Here is a 27,428-nt window from a genome sequence, read left to right as displayed (position 1 = left end):
CACCTTATAATGTCAGTCTTTTGTCTTCCAGTTCAGAACCTAATGTGCTGTTACAGATTATTCTGGAACTAATGAGAGTCTGAGGTCTCTGTAACAAGGTTAAGAAAATAAACTTCATAGACCAGTTATTTTAAAAAAGCATACAGGTAAAGTATCCCTTATCCGGACATCCCATATCCAGATTGATCCAAAAACTGGACCCTTCAAACCAGCATGCAGGCAGATATGTGCTGCCCGCTTTCAGTGTTTCCTTTCACCTAAAGAAATAAAATACAGTGAACACTGCATCGTAGGTGGAGACTGAAAGCCTGCCATTGTTAATTTGTTGTTGGTCTTGTTTAACAGCTGATAAAGGTATTCTGGTGAGACAGTCACACCTTTGGTTTCTGATTATTCAATGTACACAAAGTTATTTAAAATATTGTTTAAAATTACATTCAGGCGATGTGTATAAAGTGTATATAAATGAATTTGGGTCCCATCCCCAAGGTATCTCATTATGTATATGCAAAAATTCCAAAATATTCCAATATACGGAAAGATCTGAAATATAGACTACTTCTGGTCCCAAGCAGTCCAGATAAGGGATACTCAACCTGTAATATATTTTCTATCTACCAGAAGGCTCAAGATAAGAGAAGGAATGGCCATCTGAAGGCAATCATCAGGTTTTGTCTATGATCATTTTCCTATGTAAACTCATGCTGCATCTTTAGTACCGTTTGGTTTCACCCACATGGGAACTTCTAATGCAGAGCATTACAGAAACCAATATTAACAACAGTAAATGCTTGGATAAGATCAGTTGACAAAAGCAAAGTACCAGTTAGGATCTCAGCAAGTGGCATACAAAGGTCTGTTTCTTGTTCCAAAGGAGGAGCATACAAAGGTTAGTTTCTTAGACCCAAAAGTTCTCTTTAAAGGAGTCAGGGTAACTAGACTAATTTCTGGCTCATACAATAGTAAATCGTGCTTTGGCAGACACCTTGTGCTTTCCTGACTCAATGTCCTGTTAAAATATTTGGCTCGGTAGTCTTGTCAGACTACAAGGAAATACCTGCATTCCATGACATTAAGAATGTGATCAGTTCTAGCCTCCCACACTATATGATAAATCATTCTACTGTAATTTATGAATTTCAGTTCTTCACATGTGTGTGTAAATACTTAGGCATTTGTTTCAAGAAAGTATTACCAGTATTACATCCCATGTCTTAAAGCCCTTTATGGGTAATGTTTTTTCATCTGAGTCAGACAAATTAGTAACAACTATTAGTTGTTCATCTATATGTGTGTCTTACACAAATAAATCTCACACAAAAGATAATGAACCCTACAGAAAGAGGTTTTCTTATTATTCATTTTTTCTTCTCTTAACATCTCATTAACCATCAAGAGCCTTCCTGCACGATCCCCTCACCCACAGCACCCGTCTTGGATCACAGCCATTTTGAGTACTTAAAACAAAGTAAAACATGCCTGATAGTTCCCAATGAGCAATACTGTTATTGTTTCTTGGCAACTAGGGCAATAGCTGAAAAAGAAGGGCCTGACTATAAAAAGATTGAGGTAATTTCAGGTAAATATTGAAAGTACAGAGTTCTGCCCCAACTTGCAGAAATTTTATGTTTTAATTATCACTCCTCCAATGTAACATTTTAGAAGGCACACACAAAAAAGTCTTAAGAGCCAGGGTTCATTTGGAACCGAGCATTACTCAGATCTGGTCTCAACATGCAGCAGAATAAGGTGAAAGAATTCTGAAGTGACGAAACAGCCTATACTACTTCAGACTGTTGACGAGGAAGAATCCCAGCTTCTTTGCTCCCCAATAAAAACACCTCCTTGCAAATAAAAATGCAGCACATCAAGAAACGGCTTAGGCTAGAGCCTCACATATCGTACTAGGTTTTTTTTAAAACAGGGGAACTTTGAGAAATATAATACTTTCCCTGCAATCTGAAGTAGCACAGTCTATTCAAGCATCTCAGGACTCTGCCACATCATTCTGCTGCAAGTGTAGACCAAAGTCCGAGGCAGGATTTGGTCCTATCTGAATTAACCCTTCTTCCTCTCCCCTCACCCACACAATGGGAGCCAGTAACTTCTGATCTGGCAGAAATCTCATATTTGATCCAGTGGAGCATTTACATGGGCAAAAGAATTTCTCTCCATGGAGCAAAGGTTTCTTGCTTCCCTATTCCTGCTGCAATCCAAAATGCACCCCCCCCCAAAGGTGTTCTTGCAGTTTCATTTTGGGCTGCAGCAAGAGGGGGAGACGGGAAGGTCTGAATCAGACCGCTGGTCCATTAAGATCAATACTGTCTACTCACACTGGGACAAGCTCTCTGAAGTCTTAGGTCAAGGTTTTTCACATCACCTACTATCTGATCTTTTAATTGGAGATGCCAGGGATTGAACCTATGACCTTCTGCATGCCAGTGCAATGCTCTACCACTGAGCCAAACCAAGATTTGGCATTTCATCCTAATGGGCAAACTATGGTTTAGACTAGCCCTCCAAACCAAAATTACAAAATAAGAATAAAAAGTAGTTGCAATCCTAGTTTGGAAGGGAAATTCAAACCATAGATTGTCAATTTGGCTGTATGGCGAACTATAATTTGCACTTAATAAGAATCCACCAGTTGACTCCATGTGCTAGAGAGGAAGGAGATGGAGTGTGCAAAAGGCTCATACATACAAAGCCAAACCATGCTGTGGTAGAAGATGGATCCAGTAGCTATTAGCCACAACAAATTAAACTGAAAGTCCATGTTCAGAAGTGGGAGCCCTCTGAATGTGAGCACTGGAGGCCAACTGGGAGAGCCACTCTGCTCTGATGAAGAGTCTCTGGCGTCCATGCCTGGCTTGTAGGCCCTCCAGCAGCATATGGGATAGCCACTGTGAGAAACAGGATGCTGGACTAGAGAGCTTAGTGGTCTGACCTAGCATTCCTGCCTTTATGTTTTTATGTTTCAAGTAGGACTGCCAACCTCCAGGTACTAGCTTGAGTTCTCCTGCTAATTCAACTAATCCCCAGCCGATAGAGATCTGTTCACCTGGAGAAAATGGCCGCTTGGGCAATTGGACTCTATAGCATTGAAGTCCCTCCCCTCCCCAAACCCCGCCCTCCTCAGGCTCCGCTCCAAATCCTCCCACCAGTGGTGAAGAAGGATCTGGCAACCCTGGTTTCAGGATATGTGAGCCAGCATGGTGTAGTGGTCAAGAGCGGTAGACTCTAATCTGGAGAACCGGGTTTGAGTCCCCACCCTTCCACATGAAGCCAGCTGGGTGACCTTTGGCTAGTCACAGTTCTCTCAGAACTCTCTCAGCCCCACCTACCTCACAAGGTGTCTGTTGAGGGGAGGGGAAGGGAAGGCAATTTTAAGCCGCTTTGAGACTCCTTAAAGGTAGAGAAAAGCGGGGTATAAAAACCAACTCTTCTTCTAGTAATGCAGCAACAAAGGTTGAGGAAAAATCTTTAAAATATTCGATATAAAAGATAAACAATAAAGCCCACCGTATAAAAAAATACCTAAACACATGAATGTCAAACACAAAATCAACACAAAGTATCATCAGTGGTCAACTGAATATTTAAAGTTTCAAAATTAAAACTTTCACTAAATCTACAAATAATGTTTACCAACAATCTACAGAGGTTAGTTTTTATTCACACACCCACACATATATAGTATTTATTTTATTACGATTGTTTATTGTGTATTAGTTTTGTGCAAGCTACTAATGGTGTATCAGTTTGAGATCACTTGGCTTTTTAGCTTTTTTACCTTGTGTGCTGGATATTTTATTTATTTAGTCAATAATAACTTTAATACGGTCCAAGACCAGCAGATAAAAAATATATACATAGTAACAGGATAACGACTATATACACCAATAAATATTTGATAAAAAATAGTCACTCACTCATGGGCGAGCCATTAAGGACATGATTTTAAAATATGATACATAATTGCAATCAATATAAATAAAAGTCACTCATCCATTAAGTTCAACCCAGGCTCGCCTAGTCTTCATAGCTTGCCATCCAAATGAGGCCATTGTTTATTTAGTCAGTCAGTCAAATTTATAGCCCACCCTCATTCCCAGCCAAGCTGAGCTCAGGGTGGGTAACAACCTCTAAAAGACATCTAAAATAAATAAAAACATAACAACCACAAAACATTATTTATAAAACCAGAAATAAAGAGTGGCCTTAAAAACAACCCAGGTGCCACCATGGACCGGATTTCGGCAGGATAACCCCCCACAGCTACCAAGAGTGGAGGGAGGATGGAGAGGCCAGCAATGATGGATGGACTTGCGGCTGCCCTCAGTTGTAGGCCTGGCAGAACAGCTGTTTGGCAGGCCCTGTGGAACTCCTTAAGGTCCTGCAGGGCCCTGATGTTACTAGGAAGGCTATTCCGCCAGGGAAGATTTCCCCTCCACCATTTTTGTCCTTATGTTTATTTGGTTGGTTGTAGGTTTCAGTTTTCCTTTTTATGCAATCTAGGCTATTAGTATTCAGAGTGCGTGCAGAATCAGGGAAGACAGTCAAATTTACAGCCTGTTTGAACAGCCCTTTAACTTTATGGTAACTGTTCTTTCTCCAACATCGTAGGCTAACAGCTAAGCTACACTGCCATGGGATAAGGTAGTCATGTGACTGTTGATGCCAGATGCTGCACTTAGTTCCAGTTTTGATTTTGACACTGTTGTAATTGATCAAAAAGCTACAGTTGTGAACAAGTGCCAAAATCTAATTTGAGCTGACTTTAATATATTGCATTTGCAGTCAAAAAATTAGGTTGCGGTAGCACAGCCGTAAGTCAGCAGCACAAGCTGATGAAAAACCACATGGGTTCAAGAATCATATACTCTATGACATATACTACTACATTATATGCTATATATAAACCCTATATGATATGTTAAGAGCCCCATGGCACAGAGTGGTAAGCTGCAGTACTGCAGTCCAAGCTCTGCTCACAATCTGGGTTCGATCCCAACGGAAGTTGGTTTCAGGTAGCTGGCTCAAGGTTGACTCAGCCTTCCATCCTTCCTAGGTCGGTAAAATGAGGACCCAGCTTGCTGGGGGTAAAGGGAAGACGACTGGGGAAGGCACTGGCAAACCACCCTGTAAACAAAGTCTGCCTTGTAAACGTTGGGATGTTACGTCACCCCATGGGTCAAGAATGACCTGATGCTTGCACAGGGGACCTTTACCTTTTTGATATGATATGTACTATACTATATTCATTCATTAAAATATTTATACTTTGCCTTTTGCAATGGCATCAAGAAAGCTTAGAGGCATACAAAAAAAACCATACAATAAAAACAACAAAAACAATAAAAACACAACCAAGCCAATGAAAATGTACAAGCAAGGAATAACCACAAAAGCCAAGTGCAAAATATGCAAACAATAGGGATGTGCAGTCAGAACTTCACTATTCAAAATCCAACCTGAGCCACGCCCCATTTGGAAATATAGTAAATGTTCCTAATCTGAACAAAATTATTTCTGACATTCGGAAGCTGGCAGAAGCTCAACTATCTGACAGTTATTTTGGTGGCTCATTCTCTGGTTTCGTTTTCCTAGACTGTGGGAAGCAGAGGAGCTGGGAAAGAGTGACTCAGTCAACCGATATGCACATTTGCGGGAACGTCATCCAACCAGAAGAGTTCCTGCCAAACAGGATCACCGGCATCAACATTGTTCCCACTTTCTACCAATTGTTTCCACCCCTTCCTTTGTAAAATAAGCAGAGGGAAGAGGAGCACAGTCCTCTGCCCATGATATATAGGCAGTACTAACCAACAGGGGAATTCACACATTCACATAGACAAAACCTCACTAAACAAGACAAGATGCAAGAGGCGACTGATGAGGAAGTATCAAATAATCTGCCAGAAATTCAGCAGGGAAGATCTCTCAGATGAGGGAAACAATCCCTGAAAATTGATCCAAACTGGGAAGTGGGGAAGGGATAAGGAATAGTCAGGAAATGTGTTGCTGTATGAAAACAATGTAAATGACTGCTGTATTGGTTTCCTAGTAAGATTCTCTTCAGTTCTGCTATTAAAGATATTGGCTACAGTTGTTAAAATAGCAAATGACCCCAATCTGATTTTTTTAACACCTCTAGCAATCAGATAACAGATACTGAGTGCTCTCCCAAGTAAAACTGAACTTGTCATCTGAAGCCACTACTAGGGAGAGGTCAACTTGGCTTGGGAGGGAGAGTTTTATTCTTTCCGCAGCACTGCTAAGAAGTCACAACATGTCATGCCTTTCAGATGCTTAGAGAACATGCAACAGATACTCTGAGGCAGATGTTTAAACTCAGGTAAAGTCACTTTCTTTGACATACCACAGACCCAGGTCATTTATTATTTTCAAGGTCAAAACCAGCAAAATTGGATCCAGAAATCACTTGGAAACCAGTGCTGCCAATCTGCAATGTCAGAGGCAACTGTACATGCATCGGTCTTTACTGGTCTTGAGTTTTCCGGCATACCTTCCATCCTCTCCACCTGCCTACTCGAACCCACTCTGGTCTCTCCTTTCTAACATCTGAATACTCGCCCAAACTACACATTTCCTGTGACACAAGTTGGTTTCCACGACTTCACTGTGTTCTTTTTGCATGATGTTTGGGAACTAATGTTCCCAAGTGGGCCAGGGTCCAATTCAGCTCAGGAGCATGAGGAGCTTCAGTCTTTCCTCCTGGACCATTTCCCCAATCTGAAAGGATTGCTAGGGGGCCATATTTGACCCACTGTGGGGTGCAATGTGCTGTGGGGTTCCATGTTACCTGATTCATGTCACAGTAATGTATAGTTTGGCCCTCAGTGCATCCACATCCCAGGGATCCAAAATTACTATTAGAGAAAAGAACAGGAGTAGCAGAACTGTGACAGGGAAGGAAGGGCTACATATTTTTTTCTATCACATGCAATGTATATATATCATATGCACAAATGCAAATTTTCAGAAGAACAGTATCTAGTATTTTCATCCCATTCATTAAAGGGAAATTGCATTACTGAGACATTTCTATACTAGACACATGTAGTTATCATAAAAGTAGTATAAAATATAATATTAAACTATCATTTTTGCATGCAAAAATTATGAACACATGAAGCTACCTTATACTGAATCAGACCCTTGGTCCATCAAAGTCAGTACTGTCTACTCAGACCGGCAGCGGCTCTCCAGGGTCTCAGGCAGAGGTCTTTCACACCACCTACCTGCCTAGTCCTGTTAACTGGAGATGCCGGGGATTGAACCTGGGACCTTCTGCATGCCAAGCAGATGCGCTACTGCTGAGCCATGAAATAATCCCATGAAATAATCACTGAACAACTTTAACACACTCGGTCCTTTAATTAGTTGGCCAAAAACTGTAAAATTTCTGTCTCCAGAAGCAGAATACATCATAAAACAAAATCTCTCCCAATTTAAGAATGTGCTACATTTTCTTGGGCAGAAATTCTATGATTAAAGCCAAATCTTACTCAAAAGATTCCTTATTCAGTATTTCAAACATTATTGTATGTTTGGAGTCCAGGAAATCAATGTGCACAGTAGTCAAAAAAAGTTAATAGCAAGGTTGCCATAAACTATCAAATAATGTATAACATCCACAAAGGAATACACCATTGATTGATGGCGAGAACACAGTTTCTTTTTATTGCAATATAAATTTATAGCTTCAAAGGACTTCAAGTCAGAAATTATAGTAGTCAGATATGGATTTAAGGTCAAACTCAATATACAACATACACTGGATTAAATTAAGCTCTGAGTAAATACATATATGTATCTCATGATCTCTTGTTTTGATGCATAGAAAGGATACCAAGTGATTTAAGAACCTCAAAGAACAGAAAATTCATCCCTGAATATATAATGTGACTAAAACATTTTCCAGTGCTTTGGGATCTGGAAAAAAAACTTCACACATTAAGAATGTTTTCAAAGATGGAAAGATTAGCTCATAATAATTTTAAGCTAAAAGCTGTCAACTACCCTATATCCTGAATTAGATGATCGCATATTTTATTTTTCCTCCACGGAGCCTGTGATTTATTTTCAGTGCATAACATCAACAATGGCCAATAATTTGGACAGCTGCTCCATATTTATTTTTAAGCATATCTTTCGCTGTGCACTCAATCTATATTTACTATCCATATACTGTGCAAACTCTGCACTTTTTGTTTCACCTGTTGTTTCCTCTAATAATTACTAGTGTGCCTTCAACGCCCATTCTCTAGGGCAAGAGGTTAGAGCTACACCCTGATGGTACTTCCTAGGGAAGGAAGCATCCCCCTTTCTGTTAGCCTATGGAAAGATGGGGATTTAGCCGTTTGAATTGTTCTGCTCCATCCTGAGTGTCTAAAAAATAACAACTAAGAAAATGAAAAGAGAGGCAGCAATATTTGGGGTTTTTAAGGCTTAGGCTTTGACTTTGGCAACAATTTTGCTTTGTCCTTGGTAGGGCCACTCTGGACAGTGTAGCTCACTTGCCTTAAATAGGTCTGTTTTTGCTCAAAATTGTCATACATGCAATATCTTCTTGGGGCTGACTGAGAAAATTATATAAACCTTCTGACCAGTGAATCAAACTGCCCATAAATTTGCTTTGTTCTTTCCCATTCTGAGGTGCTTCTCTCTCTCTTTCTGGCATAACCATCTCAGGCTTTGTCAAGATAATAACTGTTACTGGTCTTTCTCAGGAGGGAGAACTTTCCCCACTGTATTCTTCTCAATTCCCTGCTATTGTCCACCATTTTAACTGATAAACCATGAACTGTTCCTCGCAACTGTGTACAAATGTGAATGGTGCATTCAAAGAAAAGAAGAGAGTAAATAAGTCAGTCAGATGCAACAAGCATGGGTGATGCGTGAGGCAGGTCAACTCAATGTACAAAGCCTGTAGAAAGGCATATGTTGTCAGTAGACTTTCAATTTTTGCATATACGAGAAATCTCATACATCAAGTACAACTCTGGGGAAAGAGACCTCTCCCTCGGTTGAGATCATCTACCTTGATCATCTACTGATCATCAGGTCCTTGCCTACTAGTTGCTTTTGGAAGTGTTGCAAGGATCTGAAGATGGCTCTGGTCTCCAGGATGTTGATATGTAGTTTCTGTTCGGTGGGGTGCCATGATCCCTGTGCTGGTTGTCCAAGTAGAGTTGCCCCCCATCCTGACAGGGAGGCATCTGTGAACATTTGTAATGGGGTAGGCCTAATGTATTGAAGGCCCATGGATAGGTTCTTCGGTTGCTCCTGCGTTGCCTGTGTAGGCTCGAGTAGACCCGGGTCTAGATCCCCCGGGACAATGAAGGAATCGGGCTGCTTGTCCGCCATTTTGATTTGGTGGGAAAGCAAGAGCCCCTATCCTAACGTAAAAGGATCAGTAGAGAAATTAGTAAGGAGTAGAGAAATTAGTAGGGTAAACTAAACTAAGAAGAAGATAGAATGAAAGAATACGGCTATTTCCTAATAGGTCTGCACAGAGCTGCGACTCTAAGCTGCTCTCCCGACGAGGCAGGAAACAAAACTGAAAGGGAAGGAGGGGCGTTTCCCTTAAGTGACAGGAAATTAAGTTTTGAGTCCTGCCTCCCGAAGCACGAGGAACGGAAAACACCCATTCAAAAGATGTCCTTCTCCCTCTGAGCGAGAACACAAGAACAGCCCTGCAAAATCAAATCTATTTCCATCGTGGTCACCAACCCATTTCCAACAGTTAGGACTGCCAAAAAAACAAATCAGTGGGTTATAGATCAAATCAAGCCTGAACTGACCCTAGAAGCTAAAATCATTAAACTGAGGCTGTCGTATTTTGGTCACATCATGAGACGACAAGAGTCACTAGAAAAGACAGTCATGCTAGGAAAAGTTGAGGGCAGCAGGAAAAGAGGAAGACCAAACAAGAGATGGACTGACTCAATAAAGGAAGCCACAGCCTTCAATTTGCAAGATCTGAGCAAGGCTATCAAAGAAAGGACATTTTGGAGGACTTTCATTCATAGGGTCGCCATGAGTCAGAAGCGACTTGACGGCACTTAACACACACACACACACAAACAGTTGCCTCTGAGAAGCCTGCATGTTGTACGTCCCCCCGGCATCTGGTATTCAGGGTTATATTTTTTTCTAAACATGGAGGTTCATTGTGTTGCCATGGTTAATAGTAATTTATAAACATACTTTCCATAAATTTATCTAAAATGTTTAAAGCAATTTAAGGATGAGAGACTAGAGTTGATAGAGATCCTTGGTATCTGATTGGCTTTTAGTGGCAAACTACAGCCACGTGTGACCCCAATTCAGATCAAGACCACAAAGAGAGAGGAACAGCAAGTTTAAACCTTCTACTCCTCCGCACACATAGTAACCAAAATCAGTATCTGTAGCAAAAACATGCAGTAGGTGGAAAGCTTAGTTCCTTTCCCCTTCCAATTCAGCCACAACCTAAACTGAGGATACACACAGCCATACATTGCCTTTGAAGACAAATGGAGATCCATTATGTTCATTACACCTAGCCTGAACCTAAGGCAGCAATTTATCTAAACCAGTGGCCAGCACCATTTATAGTACAGAATTTCAAAAGTTTATAAGAAAAAGTACTTCCTTTTGTCCTTTTTTTGAACTTACTGACACTCAATTTCATCGTGTCACCCCAAGTTCTAGCATTTCAAGAATGAGAAATGCAATACCATTTCTCCATGTATAAATCTCTATCACAGGACTCTATTCCTCTATTTTAAAAGCCCTGTGCTTTTTGCCTTTCCTCAGGGAAAGTCTTCAAGTTTTTAAATATGTTGTTTGCTGGTTCAAATGATGGATTCAAATGAAGACAGCAGTTGTATTTTGAATCCCTTTCCTACATCATTCCCAATGTTGAGTTTGGCTTTGTCACTGCTTCTGTACATTGAATTCAAGTTTTTCTTGAGCTCTTTCCTAGATAGTCATCATCTACCCCATCAACATGTTTGGGGTTAGCATTTTCCGCCCCTTACACTTGCTTATATTGAGCCCGGCTTGCCATTTAGTTCACTGTTCACTGAATGTAGCACCTAATTAGTCAAGATGGGAAAAGTCCTTTTAAGGTTCTTTTCAGTTTGCTTTGGATTTCCCCATCTTGCAAACTTGGTTACCTAACTGCTTTAAGCATAATAATTTACCATATAGACAAGTTGTTTCTTTATCATAATTTGAAAATAAATTAATGTATGGGTAGTTGAGGTCACCTAGTATTAGGACCCCCTCCTCCCTGGTTCTTTCTCTATTTCAAGACCACCATCAGAATTTAGTTTGTTTCAGTCATACTCACACTGGTAAGATGAAGCAAGTTGATCATGGCTCACTCTTAAAGGCAACAAACTCTCTGTAGATTGTTCTCCCGAAATCACTTTCTTTGCTGGATAGTATTTGGGTTTGATAACATATTCCTGTGTTTGTCCATGGTGGACATTCATCATCAAAGTCTGGGATGAAAGGGGTATCATTCTGTTTGAAAAGCAGAACAGAGAAAGTGATTAAAATTCTTAGTTAAATTAGAAATTATGATGATGCCCAAACAATCAATAATGCTGATATTATCATCAGTTGTAACCCAAAACACCTGAACCTCTTCAACAGGAGGTATTCCCAAAGTTAGAATTGTTCAGATACATGACCATGGCTGTAAGAGTGATGATTGCTACAAAATAGAAGTCAGAAGGGTATCCAGTTTTTGAAGACTGGAAAGACAAGCTATCAGAGTAAGCTGTGATGGCCAAATTGACAAATCATATGAACAAAAGAGCAAGTGAAGAGTTAAAAAAATGGAAGCTATATTAGGCATACATCTCATAAACTAAGCAACTAGAAATGAAAATGTTTAGTTATAATGCAATGATAGAAAAGTATCTACTAGAATCTACTGAATATATACAAATTTACGTAAGCAGATAGAATGATTTAATAATGGCTAGCTTTTTAATGCAAGTTTAACGTATCTATATCATGAGAGAAAGATTAAGTAAAAAGCAGTAGTAGACTCAATGTTATAAAGCAACAGATTTAAGGTTATAAAAGCTAAGATTGCATTTACAGGGAAGTCAGTAAGAGAAATAAATGATCTTATTTGTCCTTTCAGCAAAAATATTTTAGTATATTTTAGATATTGTATATGGACTGTGTATATGTTTGTCTATGTATTGTATTGGGTATATATTGTTTGGATATGTGTGTTTGTTTGTTGTTATGTTTATGATTATATAAAATATATATTTTTTAAAAGAGGTATTTCCGAAGTCAACCCACAGAAGTTTCTAGTCTCACAAAAGAAAACAGGTTCTTTCATTTTTGCAGTAAGACGAGGCCTTGAGTTTTGATGAATCACCAAAGTTTCACCACACATTATGTGGCATCAGGAGGACACTGCTCATTATATAGAAGAAGTCTCCAGTGAAGGTGGCTGCTCTATACAATTCTGATATATGTGTATTAAACGTTGTCACACATTTCCATGGCCTCAGACCATGTCCTCTGCCCTTTTGCTTGAGGTGGGTTCCCACTGGTTCCTCCTTGGCCCTGGAAAGGGTTCCCCCCTCCCTGGATTCTTTTATAGATTATGGCACCGCCATACCTTTCACTGTCCTGGTGCAGCCCACCTCCCAGATAAGTACTATGTCCATTTACTCGTCTCTTTCTGGGGCTAACCCCTGATTCCCACCTTGCTCCTGGGGTTCCTTGGGACTTTTCAGCATGGTCTTCTGGGGCCCTTCTGGCACTGCTGCCTTCCTAGGACTTTCTCAGGCTGTGCTGGGCTCTGCTACTCTGCTGCCTGCGGGCTCACCCACTGCCCAGGCTTCTGAAGGCTCCTACCACGCTGCCTCCACCCAAGGAATTTCTTGGGCACACTAGATCCTGCTGCATCTACTCTCCCCATCCCTCTACCACTCTGCCCCTTTTCCAGCCTCTGTGGCTGCGCCTCCCACTGCACTACTGCCAGTCCGTAACCATCTTTTGAAGGCCCAGGAAGCCAGGACCAGTCCTGCCCACCTCCATCAGTGGGAGCGCACCACTTCTGACCCAGCTGTGTTTTCTTCTGGCCGGGCCATCAGGAACATCCTGCTGCTATCTGGCCCTCGCAGGCTGCCCGGCCATCCACAAACAGCAACTAGAGATTCAGGAATAGATCTGTCTCTTAGAAACAGTGCGACTTAAAAATACTTTATTTTGGCTAGATTGAGTTTATATTCAAGTAAGAATGGACACTGAATAGGATCTGGCAATGACATTATAGGTTTATCAGCCAGTAATCCACACAATTTTATAAATATTGCATGTATATCTATTTGTTATTGTATTCACGAGGCTGAGTTGACAGCACACACACAAAAAGGCTTTGCACAAGTTACAGCTGACTTATGGCAACCCCATAGAGTTTTCAAGGCAAGAGACATTCAGAGGTGGTTTGCCATTGCTTGCCTCCACGTTGTGACCCTGGTATTACTTGGAGGTGGCCCGTCCGAATACTAACCAGGGCTGACCTTGCAGTGCTTAGCTTCTGAGATCTGATGAGATCAGGCTAGCCTGGGGCTATCCAGATCAGGGCGGGGAGATGAAAGTGGGAAGGGACTTAAAACTGCACTTATGTGCACAGACCTTTATTTATTTAGCATATCTGCCTTTCAGACACAAAGCACTGTACATAGTGTTCTCATATAGTGTTCTCATATAGCCTTCCATCCAGGCACTGACCAGACCTACTGAGCTTTACATCATTTGCCTTCAGGACCATACATGGAGCTAGTATATCCAGCAGAATAAGTATATTTAGTAGGTGGGGCAGGATGGTTTCCTTCTTCACCACACATAGCTTCCCTACAATTTAGAACCCTGTGTGGATTTGGAACACTGCCCATGGTCACTCGTACAAAATCATTACAATATTGTAATCAGTGTGTAAGCCCAAATATTAGTCATTCTGGAGCTCAAATAAACTCTCTTGATATGTAGTATCCTTGGGCTGCCTTTATCAAATAACTGCGACAGGCAGAACAGAGCGAAGTAATATTTGGCAAGAAAAATACCGTCTAGACTAAGTAAGCCAACCCAAACTCCAGCCATCTTTTATAAATGCATGTTATTTACTGTATGTCTGATGCTTGGCTGCCCAAGCCAGCAACTGCTGGAAGAAACTGATTCTTTTTTTCTTCAGAACACTCTTTTTAAAATGGTTTGCAAGACAGTTCTTTCTAGTGCCCTAGCCCCCCACTTTTTGTATCTTCTTTTCCAGAGTAAAGCAACAGACTAAAAAAGAAACAAATCAAACTAGCAAACTATAGTTGCCAAAAAATATTCAGGAGTGATAAGGAATGCATTCCTAAGGGAGCGGGTGAATTGGCTCAGGGAGCCGACTGACCCTCACGCCGGCGTATCTCTGAGATATGCCAGTGTAAGGGCCAGTTATCCCAGCGCAGGACTGATGCTTTAGGGCCTATGGCTGGCTGTCCATCTCCCACCCTCTCTTCCACGTGGACGGCAATCATGCAGGAGCACCTGGAGACCCACCAAGTGCTGAGAAGACTTCTCCAGGGATCAGCAGTGGATGGAAGGTCTGGCAGTGTCTACGGCATGTAGACCACTTGGAGTGGTGGTTTGCTGTCACGAGGGATGTTGGAGAGGGACAGGTGAGCATCAAGAGGCTGCTGGGAGACCTGTCAGGGACACTTCAGGCCCCTGCACAACAGGCCATCCCCATGGTGCCCTTCCTGCTTTGCCACCAGCAGGGGTGGCGCAGAGGTGCCCTCAGCAGGGTGGGCATCCTGTAGGAAGGTGCAGGCCACCGGTGAGCGAAGGGCCCCCGCGACTGCACAGACTCTCCATGTCATCTCCTCCTTCTGAGGTGAGGATTCCCTTTGCTCCATGTGGGCTGGGGGCCTGCTTGGGGTGTCTGTGAAGGAGAATGCTGGGGGCTTTGCCCACGCTGTCAGATGCCCAGGAATTTGTGAAGGGACTTGGTCCCTTTCAGGGGATGGGGGTGTGCGCTGCAGACACAGAGCCAGTATCCCTGGCCCCACCCTTTTTTTGCCCCTGGGCTGTGACAGGTGCTGGGCTCAGCCCCTGGGCCCGACGACCCCTGATTGGCTCTGCCTGCCCTGACTGTTGTGCCCCCGCCACCTCGCCAGAACACCTTCATGGGATGCAATGGCGTGGTTGCTGAGGAAGCTGACATGGCTGTGGCCGCTGCAACACAGTTACTAACTCTTTTTCCTGCTGGCTGCTGCCTAAACTAACCCTTTAGGGACTGGACTAGCAGCATCTCAGTTACGCCACGGAGGGCCGCCACAGGGCATCGAAGGCTCTGTAATATTATGCACTTACATAAGAGTAAGTCTCAGTGAGCATAGTGGGACTTACTTCCAAATAAACAGGCACAGGAATACAATGTAAAAATTAGTTATGCACTTTTTAAAATTAATGTACTTATTCTCTGTAACAAATATTCCTTTCTTAAAATAAACTACTTATTTTCTCCCCTAAGTGCAGGTGTGTATGGGGATAAAGGATGCATTAAATAAACTGCAAGCATAATGAATCCAGTCTGGAATTAAGAAACACTGCTTTGTTGGATGAGCTTGTAATGATGTGCAGAGGATGACTAATTGTTATGTGTCATCTGGCTTTCTCTTTGAATGTGTATGCCATATGTACAAATACAACTGAATCACAGACTGCCTGCCTGATTCAAAAGACTGGCAAAGTGCCTTCTTACTGTTCGCAGTTGCTCTACAGAACGAAGGCCAATCTTTACCCACCTCAAAGTTGAAATGGAAACCTGCCATGAATCAGGGAGCGACTTCGGCGCCCAATTAACATAACAGAGTAGACTAGTTATGACTTTTTCTTTCCATGGAAGTTTAAACCACAAACACTACTGATTCCCATTTGTTGTCTGCTTGCTGTGTAGACATCACACACTTTTGCTCATCATCAAGCAACTTCCCACAGATGCGGAGACTGTGATGCACACATTGTAGTCACTTGTAAGGGCTTTACCCTTCAGTTCACTGGTAAATGTTGCTCCACACTTAGTAAAGTGAAACAGGCAAAGCAAAGAGGGGTGTCATTCCTTACCTTTTGGTTTCTTATCCAGTTTAATATGAGTAATTTTTTGTGTAGGCACGCTAATAAAATATCCCATTCCTGTTCTAATGGCTGCAATTCTTGTTAGCAAAGACTGTAGCCCCTTTCAGGCATTATGTTTCTGTTGCTCCTATTGCACATACCAGGACAGTATGCAATACGTCATCACCTCAGTACATGTGATCAGCGTTTTGTTGGAAAAGGGTGTTCATATTTGCAGCTTCAGCACATGCAAATACACATCCCAAAAAAACAGATTTCAGGTTGCATGAGCAGAATCTGCAAAATAGATATTCTGCCCTTTTCATACATGTACTGAGATGATCACACATAGTGTGTTCTCTTGGAATGTGCAATAGGATCACCAAAACAATAATGCCGGAAAAGGCTGGTTACTAGGGTTGCCAGGTGCCCACTGGTGGCGGGCGAATCCCCGGTAAAGTGCCCCTCTGCCCGCCGACCAGCTGAGGGTCGGTGGGCAATCATGCACACGAAGGCCCATGTGCACCAGCAGGAACCTCCCCTTGCCCTCCCCGGGGCGAGCGGGCTGCCTGTTTGCAGCCACGCACGCCAGCAAGAACCCTCCCCACGCCCTCCCCGGGGCGAGCGGGACGCCCGCTGCAGCCGCACGCAGGCGGCACTTCCAGTTTACAACTGGTCAGTCCCAGTTATTCTAGGGTTGCCAACCTCCAGGTACTAGCTGGAGATCTCCCGCTATTACAACTGATCTCCAGCTGATAGAGATCAGTTCCCCTGGAGAAAATGGCCGCTTTGGCAATTGGACTCTATGGCATTGAAATCCTTCCCCTCCCCAAACCCCGCCCTCCTCAAGCTCTGCCCCAAAGCCTCCCGCCTGCGGTAAAGAGGACTTGGCAGCCCTAAGTTATTCCCAACTGTACGCCTGCTTATTTATTTGAAATATTTATATCTTGCACTTTCTCTGTTAAAATATATGAAGGCATGAGGAACTTTGACAGGTGATCTGGGTGCTCGCTAATCTATGCTACACTGCAATCTCAAAAATACAGTAAGAAGCAATCGCCGCAGTTTCATTTATTCCTTGCCCATACAATATGTAGGGTTGCCAGGTTCCTCTTCACCACCAGAGGAAGGTTTTTGGGGCAGAGCTTGAGGAGGGCCGGGTTTGGAGAGGGGAGGGACTTCAATGCCATAGAGTCCAATTGCCAAAGCAGCCATTTTTTCCAGGTGAACTGATCTCTATCAGCTGGAGATCAACTGTAATAGCAGGAGATCTCCTGCTAGTACCTGGAGGTTAGAAAATCAGTACAGGATTTCCTCCTTGTGAAATTTGGCATCATTCTGTGCATGTTGTGAACTACATTGTCTACAATGGTGAAAGTACTCTTACAGAGACTTTTGAGAAATCCATACAACTTAGGTTGACAGGATTGCTGCACCTTGTTGTTCTTCAATGGATTGTGGATCTTTATATGTTGTACATATCTTTGTTGTTGTGTTAATTTTGTAGCATTCATGATAAATTTTGTTGCATCTTGTTAACTATTTTCGCTCCTGTACTGATTTTCTAATCTCTGTGATACTTGTACAGTGGTGCCTATTTATCCTTCTAGTACCTGGAGGTTGGCAACCCTAACAATATGGCTGCTCATACAAGTGCAGATGGAAGTGTTTGGGACACTTGGGACAGATGGAAGTATTTGCTCATACAAATGGGGGCAAAACTTTTGAAACTAGTCCTAAAAATTCACTGAATGTCAAACAATTTTTGGTGCTTTGTAGTCATTGTGGTTCACCCTACTTCAGTAGTAAAAGGGTACACATTTTGCTATTTGTCTTTTCTGTAATCCAAATGCATTACCCTGGAATGCAGGGAAATGCAAGCAACACTATCCAAAGAACGCTGTATCCCAGAATTCAGCCCACGATCAACATGGATAAAGTACGTTGAAAAGGAATCTATTCCTTCTGTTGCAAAAATAGGTATAACTTCAGTCCAATATCAGCTTGCAAGAAGCAACTATGAGGCTATTTCTGAACCAACAATGTCTGGAAGAACTTGGCATTCTTATTCCCAAACCACTCTGCACTGTGTACCAAAAACCCAGACTGCATACCAGAGGTCTAGGAATAGGTTGTTTTCTTATTTGCAGTAAGTAAATTGAAAGTCTGTAAGTCATTCCTCTGGCTCTTAAGGAAATCTCTTGTTTCTTCTCAAAAATGCAATTTCTCCTTTTCCTTTGCTAGAAACTCTGCATCTGATGAAAAGACCAAAAGACTGTATACCAGCTTTTTAAAAGTGAAAAATGATTATTATTTTTCTGCTTCTGCATTTTGAACTATTTGGAAAAGCCACATGTAAATATTAATTGATGTCCAACATACCAGAGGGTTAACAAGTCTCCAGGTCCAGATGTCATTAGGGTTGCCAACCTCCAGGTAGTAGCTGGAGATCTCCTGCTATTAAAACGGATCTCCAGCTGGTAGCGATCAGTTCACCTGGAGAAAATGGCCGCTTTTGCAATTAGAGTCTATGGCATTGAAGTCCCTCCCCTCCCCAAACCCTGCCCTCCTCAGGCTCCACCCCAAAAACCTCCTGCTGATAACGAAGAGGGACCTGGCAACCCTAGATGTCATACACTTGAGCGTTCTTAAGGAACTTAAATGGGAAACTGTTGCTCTACTACCTTGTATATGTATATGTCAAGTATATGTAACTTGCCATGTCAGAGGACTGGAAAGTACCAAATGTCACACAGGTTTTTAAAAGGGGTACAGAGAGGATGCAGAGAATTACAGGCCAGTTAGCCTATCATCTGTTCCACGTAAATTAGCAGAAACTGGTATTAAAAATAGAATAATGAAGAATAGCTTCTGCAAAGGGAAGTCTAACACACTAACCTTTTAGAGCTCTTTAACCAGATAAACAAGCATGTGGATAAGGATGAGCTGGTAAACTTGGGCTTCCAAAAGGCTTTTGACAAGGTACCTCACCAAAGACTCCTGAATAATCTTTTCAGTCATGAGATAAGAAGGCTGGTACTCTTAAGGATCAAAACTGGTTAAATGATAGGAAGCAGAGAGAAGTAATAAATGAAGGGAAGTGAGAAGCAAAATGTGGGGGCCCACAAAAATGGGTATTGGGACTGGTGATATTTTTGTTCATAAATGATTTTGAATTGGGGGTGTGTGAATAGCGTAGTGGCCAAGTTTACAGATGATACAGAATTATTCAAGAAGTGACAACCAAGGTGGATTTGAAAGCTACAGGAGGATCTCTCCAAATTGGGAGTGCGGGCATCAGATACATAGCAAATGAAGTTCAATATAAGTAAGCGTGTGATAATGCACATTGGAACAAAAATTACTAAACTTTAAATATGTGCTGCTGGAGTCTGAATTGTCCAAGACTGAGAGCGAAAGAGATATTGGCATTGTAGTGGACAGTTTGATGCAAATGTTGATTCAGTGTGCAGCAGCAATATTTTTAAAAAGGCAAACTTTATGCTGGGAATTACTAGGAAAGGGACTGAAAATAAAACGGCTAATACTGAAATGCCCTTTTATAGAGCTATGGTGCACCCTCGTTTGGAATACTGTATACAGTTCTGGTCAACATATCTCAAAAAGGATTTTGCTGAGCTGGAATGAGTACAGAAGAGGAGAACCAAGATGATTAAGGGATTAGAGTACTTTTCCTTCCAATGAGGAAGTGCTGAGAGTCTTTTCACACCACTGGTCTGATGTAGTAGGACTCTTCTTATGTTCTAGGTCCACACAGCCAAAGGTGTTTTGGATTTGTGCTGTTCAAGTAGAGGCCCCTTCCACACACCACTTAGCAAACTTATTTTGCAACGGAGGCAAAAAAAATTCCAAGAGGCGCCCAAATGCTTTGGGGACACCTAAAGTAGCTCTCTGGATCCCAGCTGGTTATTTCCCACATTTATTGGCCTTGTTTGTTCGTTTGTTTTGCACACAAAACATATGGTACATGACCTTAAACGTTTCAACCCAGGCTTTGTGCTATGAAGGTGGTAAAGCAAGATAGCATAGATGGGACTCAAATTGTACTGAACATTTTATAAGGATTTTGAAACAGAATCTTATTAAAACAAGTTAAAACTGTATAAATGAAGAGGAGAGGCTATAAGGTGTTTGAAATTACATCCTTAAGGGCTAGGTTTGAGAAGCTTCTTTTTGCATTCTTTTGATTTACATGCTTCATTACTGGATGTCTGCTACAGCTCTCTTCTGTCCCTTCCATTCTTAATGACTTCAAAGCAGTAGATGCTTGAATTCCCAAACATATTAGCTCAGTTTAAATTATCATCTTCAACAGCATGTTACTGCTCATCAAGCAAGGAACCCCCCCCCCACACACACACACAATGAACCCATAACACAATGTATTGTAACTGCATGTTATTTCAGTTATCATACTGAGCAAAAATAGAGAGAGCTGTTATAGCAACGCTGGAAGAACAAACAGACTGGTTCAAAAACTTTGCCTTGCTAAATTAAACATAGCATTTTATGCACATGCATAAAGAAAAATCTGATTTCTATACTTTTTTTGTATTCTTTATTAATGGAGAATACAAGATAAACAAATCTCAATATTGACATAACTTTCAATAATGCAATAAAATTCGGCTGGTTTGACTACCCACTTGATTTTAATTAAGCCCTTTAAAAAAAGGTAAAGGTCCCCTGTGCAAGCACCGGGTCATTCCTGACCCATGGGGTGACGTCACATCCCGACGTTTCCAAGGCAGACTTTGTTTGCGGGGTGGTTTGCCATTGCCTTCCCCAGTCATCTTCCCTTTACCCCCAGCAAGCTGGGTACTCATTTCACCGACCTCGGAAGAATGGAAGGCTAAGTCAACCTTGAGCCAGCTACCTGAAACCGACTTCCGTTGGGATCGAACTCAGGTCATGAGCAGAGCTTTTGACTGCAGTACTGCAGATTACCACTCTTAACACCCTTAGCAAATCTTAAATACAGACTCAACAGAGCTAATTCAGGTGGACCCAAGGGCTAGTTAATGCTCCACTGATTTTTTTTTTTTTACTTAAAAGGGGAAGAAAAGATTCAAGAGCATTCCTACATGCTGTATCACAAATTCCCCTCATTTTCAAAAAACATGCTGGCATGAGGGGCCACTGTTCAAGATGCTCCTCTCCCCAGGCCATACCAAACTGACGGCGTGATTGTTTAAACACCTGTCTGGTTTTCTTACTTAATAACAAGGGCGGGGGGAAACTCTTAGATTAGATTAGAGGAAATAAGCTACAAAAACAAGTCTGCTTTGGGAAAGAACAATAATTTTGTTTAGAAAAAAAACCCTGGCAAAATCTGTATTTTTGCATAAATCAAAACATGCGATTTTCTATTAGTTAGTAGTATATTTGTGCACTATATAGCAATGTACACAGCCATAAAGTACTTTCTGGCAAAAGTAAAAGTTTAACAACTTGAGGAACCCTGTTTCCTGCTGGTATTAGCTTCGTGTTTGCAGCTATCTTATCGCAGCTGTCTGCCACAGAGAAACAGCTTGACCCTGGTTGCACCAAGGAGGGAGGTCAGCATCAGAGATTCCACTGCCTGTGTCCGTCTGCCAAAGAGAACAATAACCCAAACATCCACTGGGGTGGGGGGTTGCTGCCTTTACAGCAACTCTGTAAGGAATTACTTCCCCCTGAAGCCAATTCCAGGGAATAAGGCTGTCCGAATAAACCCTAAACCTTGCAGCCACAAAGACCTGGAACCCCACCAATAATGCCTACAGACCAAATAATAATAATCATATAACTGACACAAGAATGTGTTAGCAATGGCTACAACCAGACAAGAGGCAGGCAGGAGTGTTCTGTACTCGGTAACACTTCAAATCAAATCTAATCTAATTTATTAATACGGTAAACTGAAGACCAATCACATGCCAACACATCAAAATGTCCAGACTCAAATAGTTTTGCACCGCAGAATCACAGGCTGCCCATACAAATAAAGGTGTAAAATCAATAAAAACAACCCTGATTACAATTATCTCCTTAAAATTTAAAAATATTTACAATATTTTAACAATCATTCTCTAATAAAATTCTGTGTATTTCAATAGCAACAGCGCAGAATTTGGCAGTTTGGAGCAAAAACTGAGGATCTTCTGCAGGGGGTTGGACTACATGACCCTGGTGGTCCCTTCCAACTCTATGATTCTCCTAATAGGAGCTTCTTTGCCAAAAGCTCAACTGACTCTTCAGGGAATACTCGGTAACACTTCAAAATTACCTTCAAGAGAAGCTCCAGGTTACTGAATTACTGATGCATGGAACAGTGTAGCAAAGTCAGGTCAGCCTAGAAGGGAACCAAGCCCTCAACCAAGATGTAAATGCCACAGTCACTACCTGCTTCTCAAGAAACATGGCTGGTTGTAGGCATAACACAACTATCTCCCATCCTGTACCTTATGTTGTTTCTTACTTCACCTAGGAAGAAACAACATAAGGTACAGGATAGGAGATAGTTGGCTTGACAACAGTACATGTGAAAGAGATCTGGGAGTCTTAGTGGACCATAAACCGAATATGAGTCCACAGTGTGATATGGCAGCTAAGAAGGCCAATTCAATTCTGGGCTGCATCAATAGGAGTATTGCGTCTAGATCGAGGGAAGTAATACTACCACTGCATTCTGCATTGGTCAGACCTCATTTGGAATACTGTGTCCACTTTTGGGCTCCACAATTTAAGAAGGATGTTGATAAGTTGGAGGGTGACCAGAATGGTAAAAGGTCTGGAATCTATGCCCTATGAGGAGAGACTTAACGAGCTGGGTTTGTTTAGTCTGGAGAAAAGAAGGTTAAGGGGTGACATGATAGCCATGTTTAAATATTTGAAGGGATGCCATGTTAATGAGGGAACTAGTTTGTTCTCGGCTGCTTCAGAGACTAGGACACTGAGTAATGGATTTAAACTAAGAGAAAAGCGATTCCACCTAAACATTAGGAAGAACTTTCTGACAGTGAGGGCTGTTTGACGGTGGAATGCGCTGCCTCGGAAGGTGGTGGAGTCCCCATCTTTGGAGGTCTTTAAGCAGAGGCTGGATGGCCATCTGTCAGGAGCGCTTTGATTGTGGGATCCTGCACGGCAGGGGGTTAGACTGGATGGCCCTTGTGGTGTCTTCCAACCTTGTGTGATTTTGTGATTTTTGTGATTATTATAGGTAGATGTATCGCCTTCAGTACACTGGTAATCCCCCAATAGCATCACCTCCATCTCAATTCATTTTCAATTTGTGTACTCTTGTCTACTTAACCACAGGCAGAGGTGGCTGCTCCTGGATATTCTTGTTAATGAAATATAGAGCTAGGTTTCATCAACAATTTGATGGGACCCAACCCACACGCCTCTCACTCAGTGACTTCATGCAGATGATAAATAAGAGCGGTGACAGCACTGACCCTTCTGGTACTCCATACACCAAGTTTTATGGGGCATCTTTAATCACAATTCAGTGCCCTACTGGACAGAAAAGATAGAATCAACTGTAGAGTTCTAGGTGTAGGAGGGCCAGTGTGGTGTAGTGGTTAAGAGCAGTCGACTCTAATCTGTAGAACCGGGTTTGATTCCCCCCTCTTCCACATGAGCGGCGGACTCTAATCTGATGAATCGGTTTGGTTTCCCCACTCCTACACATGAAGCCAGTTGGGTGACCTTGGGCTAGTCAGTTTTCTTCGAACTCAGCCTCACCTACCTCACAAGGGGAGAAGAAGGGCAGAAGATTGAAAGCCGGTTTGATTCTCCTTAATAAAGGTAGAGAAAATCGGCATATAAAAACCAACTCTTCTTCTTCAAAGTAACTTCAGAAATGGAGCGTTTTTTTCTACCTATTTCTGCTATGACAATGTTACCGTCTGCAGAATGCAACTCTAGGTTTTAGCATTCCCATTGTAATTAATCTGGCCCTGAATAAAAATGGAGGTATTTTTACTTTCCACCTAATTTCTCTTCCATGTCTCAACAAGGAATGCATTGTAAATCTCACCATGTTTCGACTTCAGCATTTCCTTCACCTCTTAACTAGCTATGGCAGATTGCTTGGCAGGTGCCCAGTTTAAGGTACTGCATAACTAACCATAAGAACATTTCTATAAGAGGAGATGGAATGCCACATGCCCTTTTGGTACAATGGGAGGGGGGAAATACATTGCGCAGCAAAATCTTAGTACTTGGGGTTTGAGCATCAAGAGAACAGTGGTACTTGTACCCAGTTCCCTTAACTGAGGTATTGGCCCAGATTGTTTCTATATGGTTATCTTCTCAGGCAACAATTAAGAACATAAGAAAAGCCCTGCTGGATCAGACAAAGGCCCATCAAGTCCAGCAGTCTGTTCACACAGTGGCCACCAGGTACCTCTAGGAAGCCCACAAACAAAACAACAGCAGCAGCACCATCCTGCCTGTGTTTCACAGCACCTAATATATTCGGCATGCTCCTTTTTCCTTATTCCCTTTTTGAAGCTTTTAGCAAGGAGCCCTTGTTTAGTATATGTCAGGAGCCCCTAACAGTTCTGAGCCTCTAGGCACTTTTGGAATTTTGAGAGGAGGTGTTGTGCGCCACCCCAAAATGGCTGCTGCAGGAGGCGGAACCAAACGCAATACCTCCCTCCTCAGTTTGCAAAAATAATTGCAGAAGAGGAATACAAATACCGTATATACTCGCGTATAAGCCGAGTTTTTCAGCCCCAAAAAAGGGCTGAAAAAGCCGAACTCGGCTTATACGCGGGTCAATACGGTAGGGTAGGGGAGGGGGGAGGAGGGAGGAGGGAAGAGGGAGGAGGAGGGAGGGGGGAACTTACTGCCGCCGCCGCCGGGCCCACGCCGCTTCCTGGTGCCAAGAGCGGCCTGGGGCGGCCTCCTGCAGCTGCAGGGAGGCTGCCCCGGCCCTCGCCCGGCCGCGCCGCCGCTTCTGGCGGCCGAGAGCGGCCTGGGGCGGCCTGGGGCGGCTGCTCCGGCCCTCGCCCGGCCGCGCCGCCGCTTCTGGCGGCCGAGAGTGGCCTGGGGCGGCTGCTCCGGTCCTCGCCCGGCCGCGCTGCCACTTTTGGTGGCCGAGAGCGGCCTGGGGCGGCTGCTCTGGCCCTCGCCCGGCCGCGCCGCCGCTTTTGGCGGCCGAGAGTGGCCTGGGGCGGCCTGGGGCGGCTGCTCCGGCCCTCGCCCAGCCGCGCCGCCGCTTCTGGCGGCCGAGAGCGGCCTGGGGCGGCTGCTCCGGCCCTCGCCCTGCCGCGCTGCCACTTTTGGTGGCCGAGAGCGGCCTGGGGCGGCTGCTCTGGCCCTCGCCCGGCCGCGCCGCCGCTTCTGGCGGCCGAGAGCAGCCTGGGGCGGTTTGGGGCGGCGGCCCCGGCCTCGCCTGGCCGCGCCGCCGCTTTTGGCGGCCGAGAGTGGCCTGGGGCGGCCTGGGGCAGCTGCTCCGGCCCTCGCCCGGCCGCGCCGCCGCTTCTGGCGGCCGAGAGCAGCCTGGGGCGGCCTTCTGCAGCTCCAGGGAGGCTGCCCTGGCCCTCTCCCGGTCGTGCCGCCGCCACCGCCAGGACCGCGCCGCTTGCTCCTGCGCCGGGAGCCCAGGTAAGCCTGCGGGGGAGGGAGGGGTTATAAGCCGACCCTCGGCTTATACGCGGGTGCCTAATTTTCCCCCATTTTTGGGGAGAAATTAGGCACCTCGGCTTATACGCGGGTCGGCTTATACACGGGTATATACGGTAGACAAAGAAAAACCTGTGGGGAAGAAAGGAGAAAGAGAATGGAGACTAAAAAGAATGAAAGCCTAAAAGGGAAATGGAACCTCTGTTGACAGAACACATTTTTGTCAGCAAGGTAGAACTTATCTGCCTCCCCCCTCTAACTACAACTGAAATGTTCTCTGAAATGCTGCTCTTGTGGGTCAGCAGACCTTAAGGAACAGCAGGAGGGGTCAGCTGGAGATCTGCTGCAAGAAAGGGGAACTGGAAAAAATCCCCCCCACCCCGGTCAGTGGAAATTTCCCACTGAATCCAACCCCTTGTGATTAGTTCTCTGAAACAACCCCAAATATGTTAATAAGTGAGTGTCCTGAAACAACCCCCAAAATGAAAAAAGAAAAACCCACAAAATTGTCCAAAATAAACCAGAATTGTTGCTATTGCGAGATTACAACAGACAGCAGAACAAAGAATTTGAGTATGAATTGAGTTTTCAAATTGACCTAATGAATAGAAGAATGCTTTGCACAGTAACAAACACAGAATGAATAGTCACATTATAGTAAACTCTGAATATGTCTTTGGACACTAGACAGTCTTTGGCACAATACACAATCCATAAAATCCAAAAACATATGCACTGACTGTTTTCTAGCCGTCTAAGGCAGTTTATGAAATAAAGATTATTAATAAAGAACAGATTCTTGTTACTGGGTATGACATATACCAACTGTACTGTACACGGCACATTAGACAAAATATTGAATTAGGTATAAAACCATCTATGAATGTCCACTATTTTAGAACATTGGGAATATTATCAAAAGGAGAAAGCCACCGCCGAATTTGCAATATGTCAAACAACTTGGCAACAATTACATAGCAGCTTTCAGGCTCTCAGCCCCTTTCAGCATCAAAAAGAAAAACTGACTTTGAACTTTATTAGCAGGCATTTCCAAATAATTCTGTATCAATTAATGCTTTGTCTACAACAGGAAGTCTACCAAAGTTAAAATAAAAAGGTATATGAGGAAGGTTTCAGTCTTCATTGTCTCTGTGCAGGCGGACGCCTTTGTAACACTTTCCTTTGAAGAATCAATAATTTAATCCAGCCACCAGGAAATGAATAACTGAATTAGGGCCATCACCCAACTGAAAACATTTTAGATGATTCATCATCATCAAAGTTAAATAAAATTTGCCCAGTAGACGTTCATTAAAACATTATGTCACACCTTTCCTCATGGCTCAAGATAGCTTACAAGTCATTATCAAAATATCACAATTTAAAACTAACAAATAAAATCCCAGATAAATACTAACCCTCGAAAGATGTCTGCAATTTATACCCCACTAAAAGTAGACTTGCAGCGCCTCCTGAACATTTCTAAAAATGGCAGTTTCAGCTCATTCCTGAAGGGGGGGCAGTTAGGCAGTGGCCGAGAGTGGCACAGCCCTGCTGCCTCCTCAGAGGCTTCCCAGGCGCAAAAAAGGAAAATAAACTCAAAGAAAAACAAAAAAACCCAAAATTGCCCCCTTGAAAAC

The 27,428-nt window shown here is 43.1% G+C and overlaps 1 protein-coding gene across 4 annotated transcripts in view; it reads right to left on the bottom strand.

The window, feature by feature from the left end:
- Nucleotides 1-27,428, bottom strand: part of LTBP1 (latent transforming growth factor beta binding protein 1) — a 260,003-nt gene that overhangs the window by 205,682 nt on the left and 26,893 nt on the right. For all 4 annotated transcript variants that reach the window (XM_056852318.1, XM_056852320.1, XM_056852321.1 and 1 more), the window contains exon 4: nt 11,366-11,541. In XM_056852318.1, the coding sequence (XP_056708296.1) occupies nt 11,366-11,541 (176 nt within the window). The remainder of the gene's footprint in view (nt 1-11,365; nt 11,542-27,428) is intronic.

The sequence above is a fragment of the Euleptes europaea genome, chromosome 7 (genome assembly GCF_029931775.1).
Source record: "Euleptes europaea isolate rEulEur1 chromosome 7, rEulEur1.hap1, whole genome shotgun sequence".
NCBI lineage: Eukaryota > Metazoa > Chordata > Lepidosauria > Squamata > Sphaerodactylidae > Euleptes > Euleptes europaea.
Note: the sequence above shows the minus strand (reverse complement) of the source record. Positions and strands in the feature narration are given on the sequence as shown.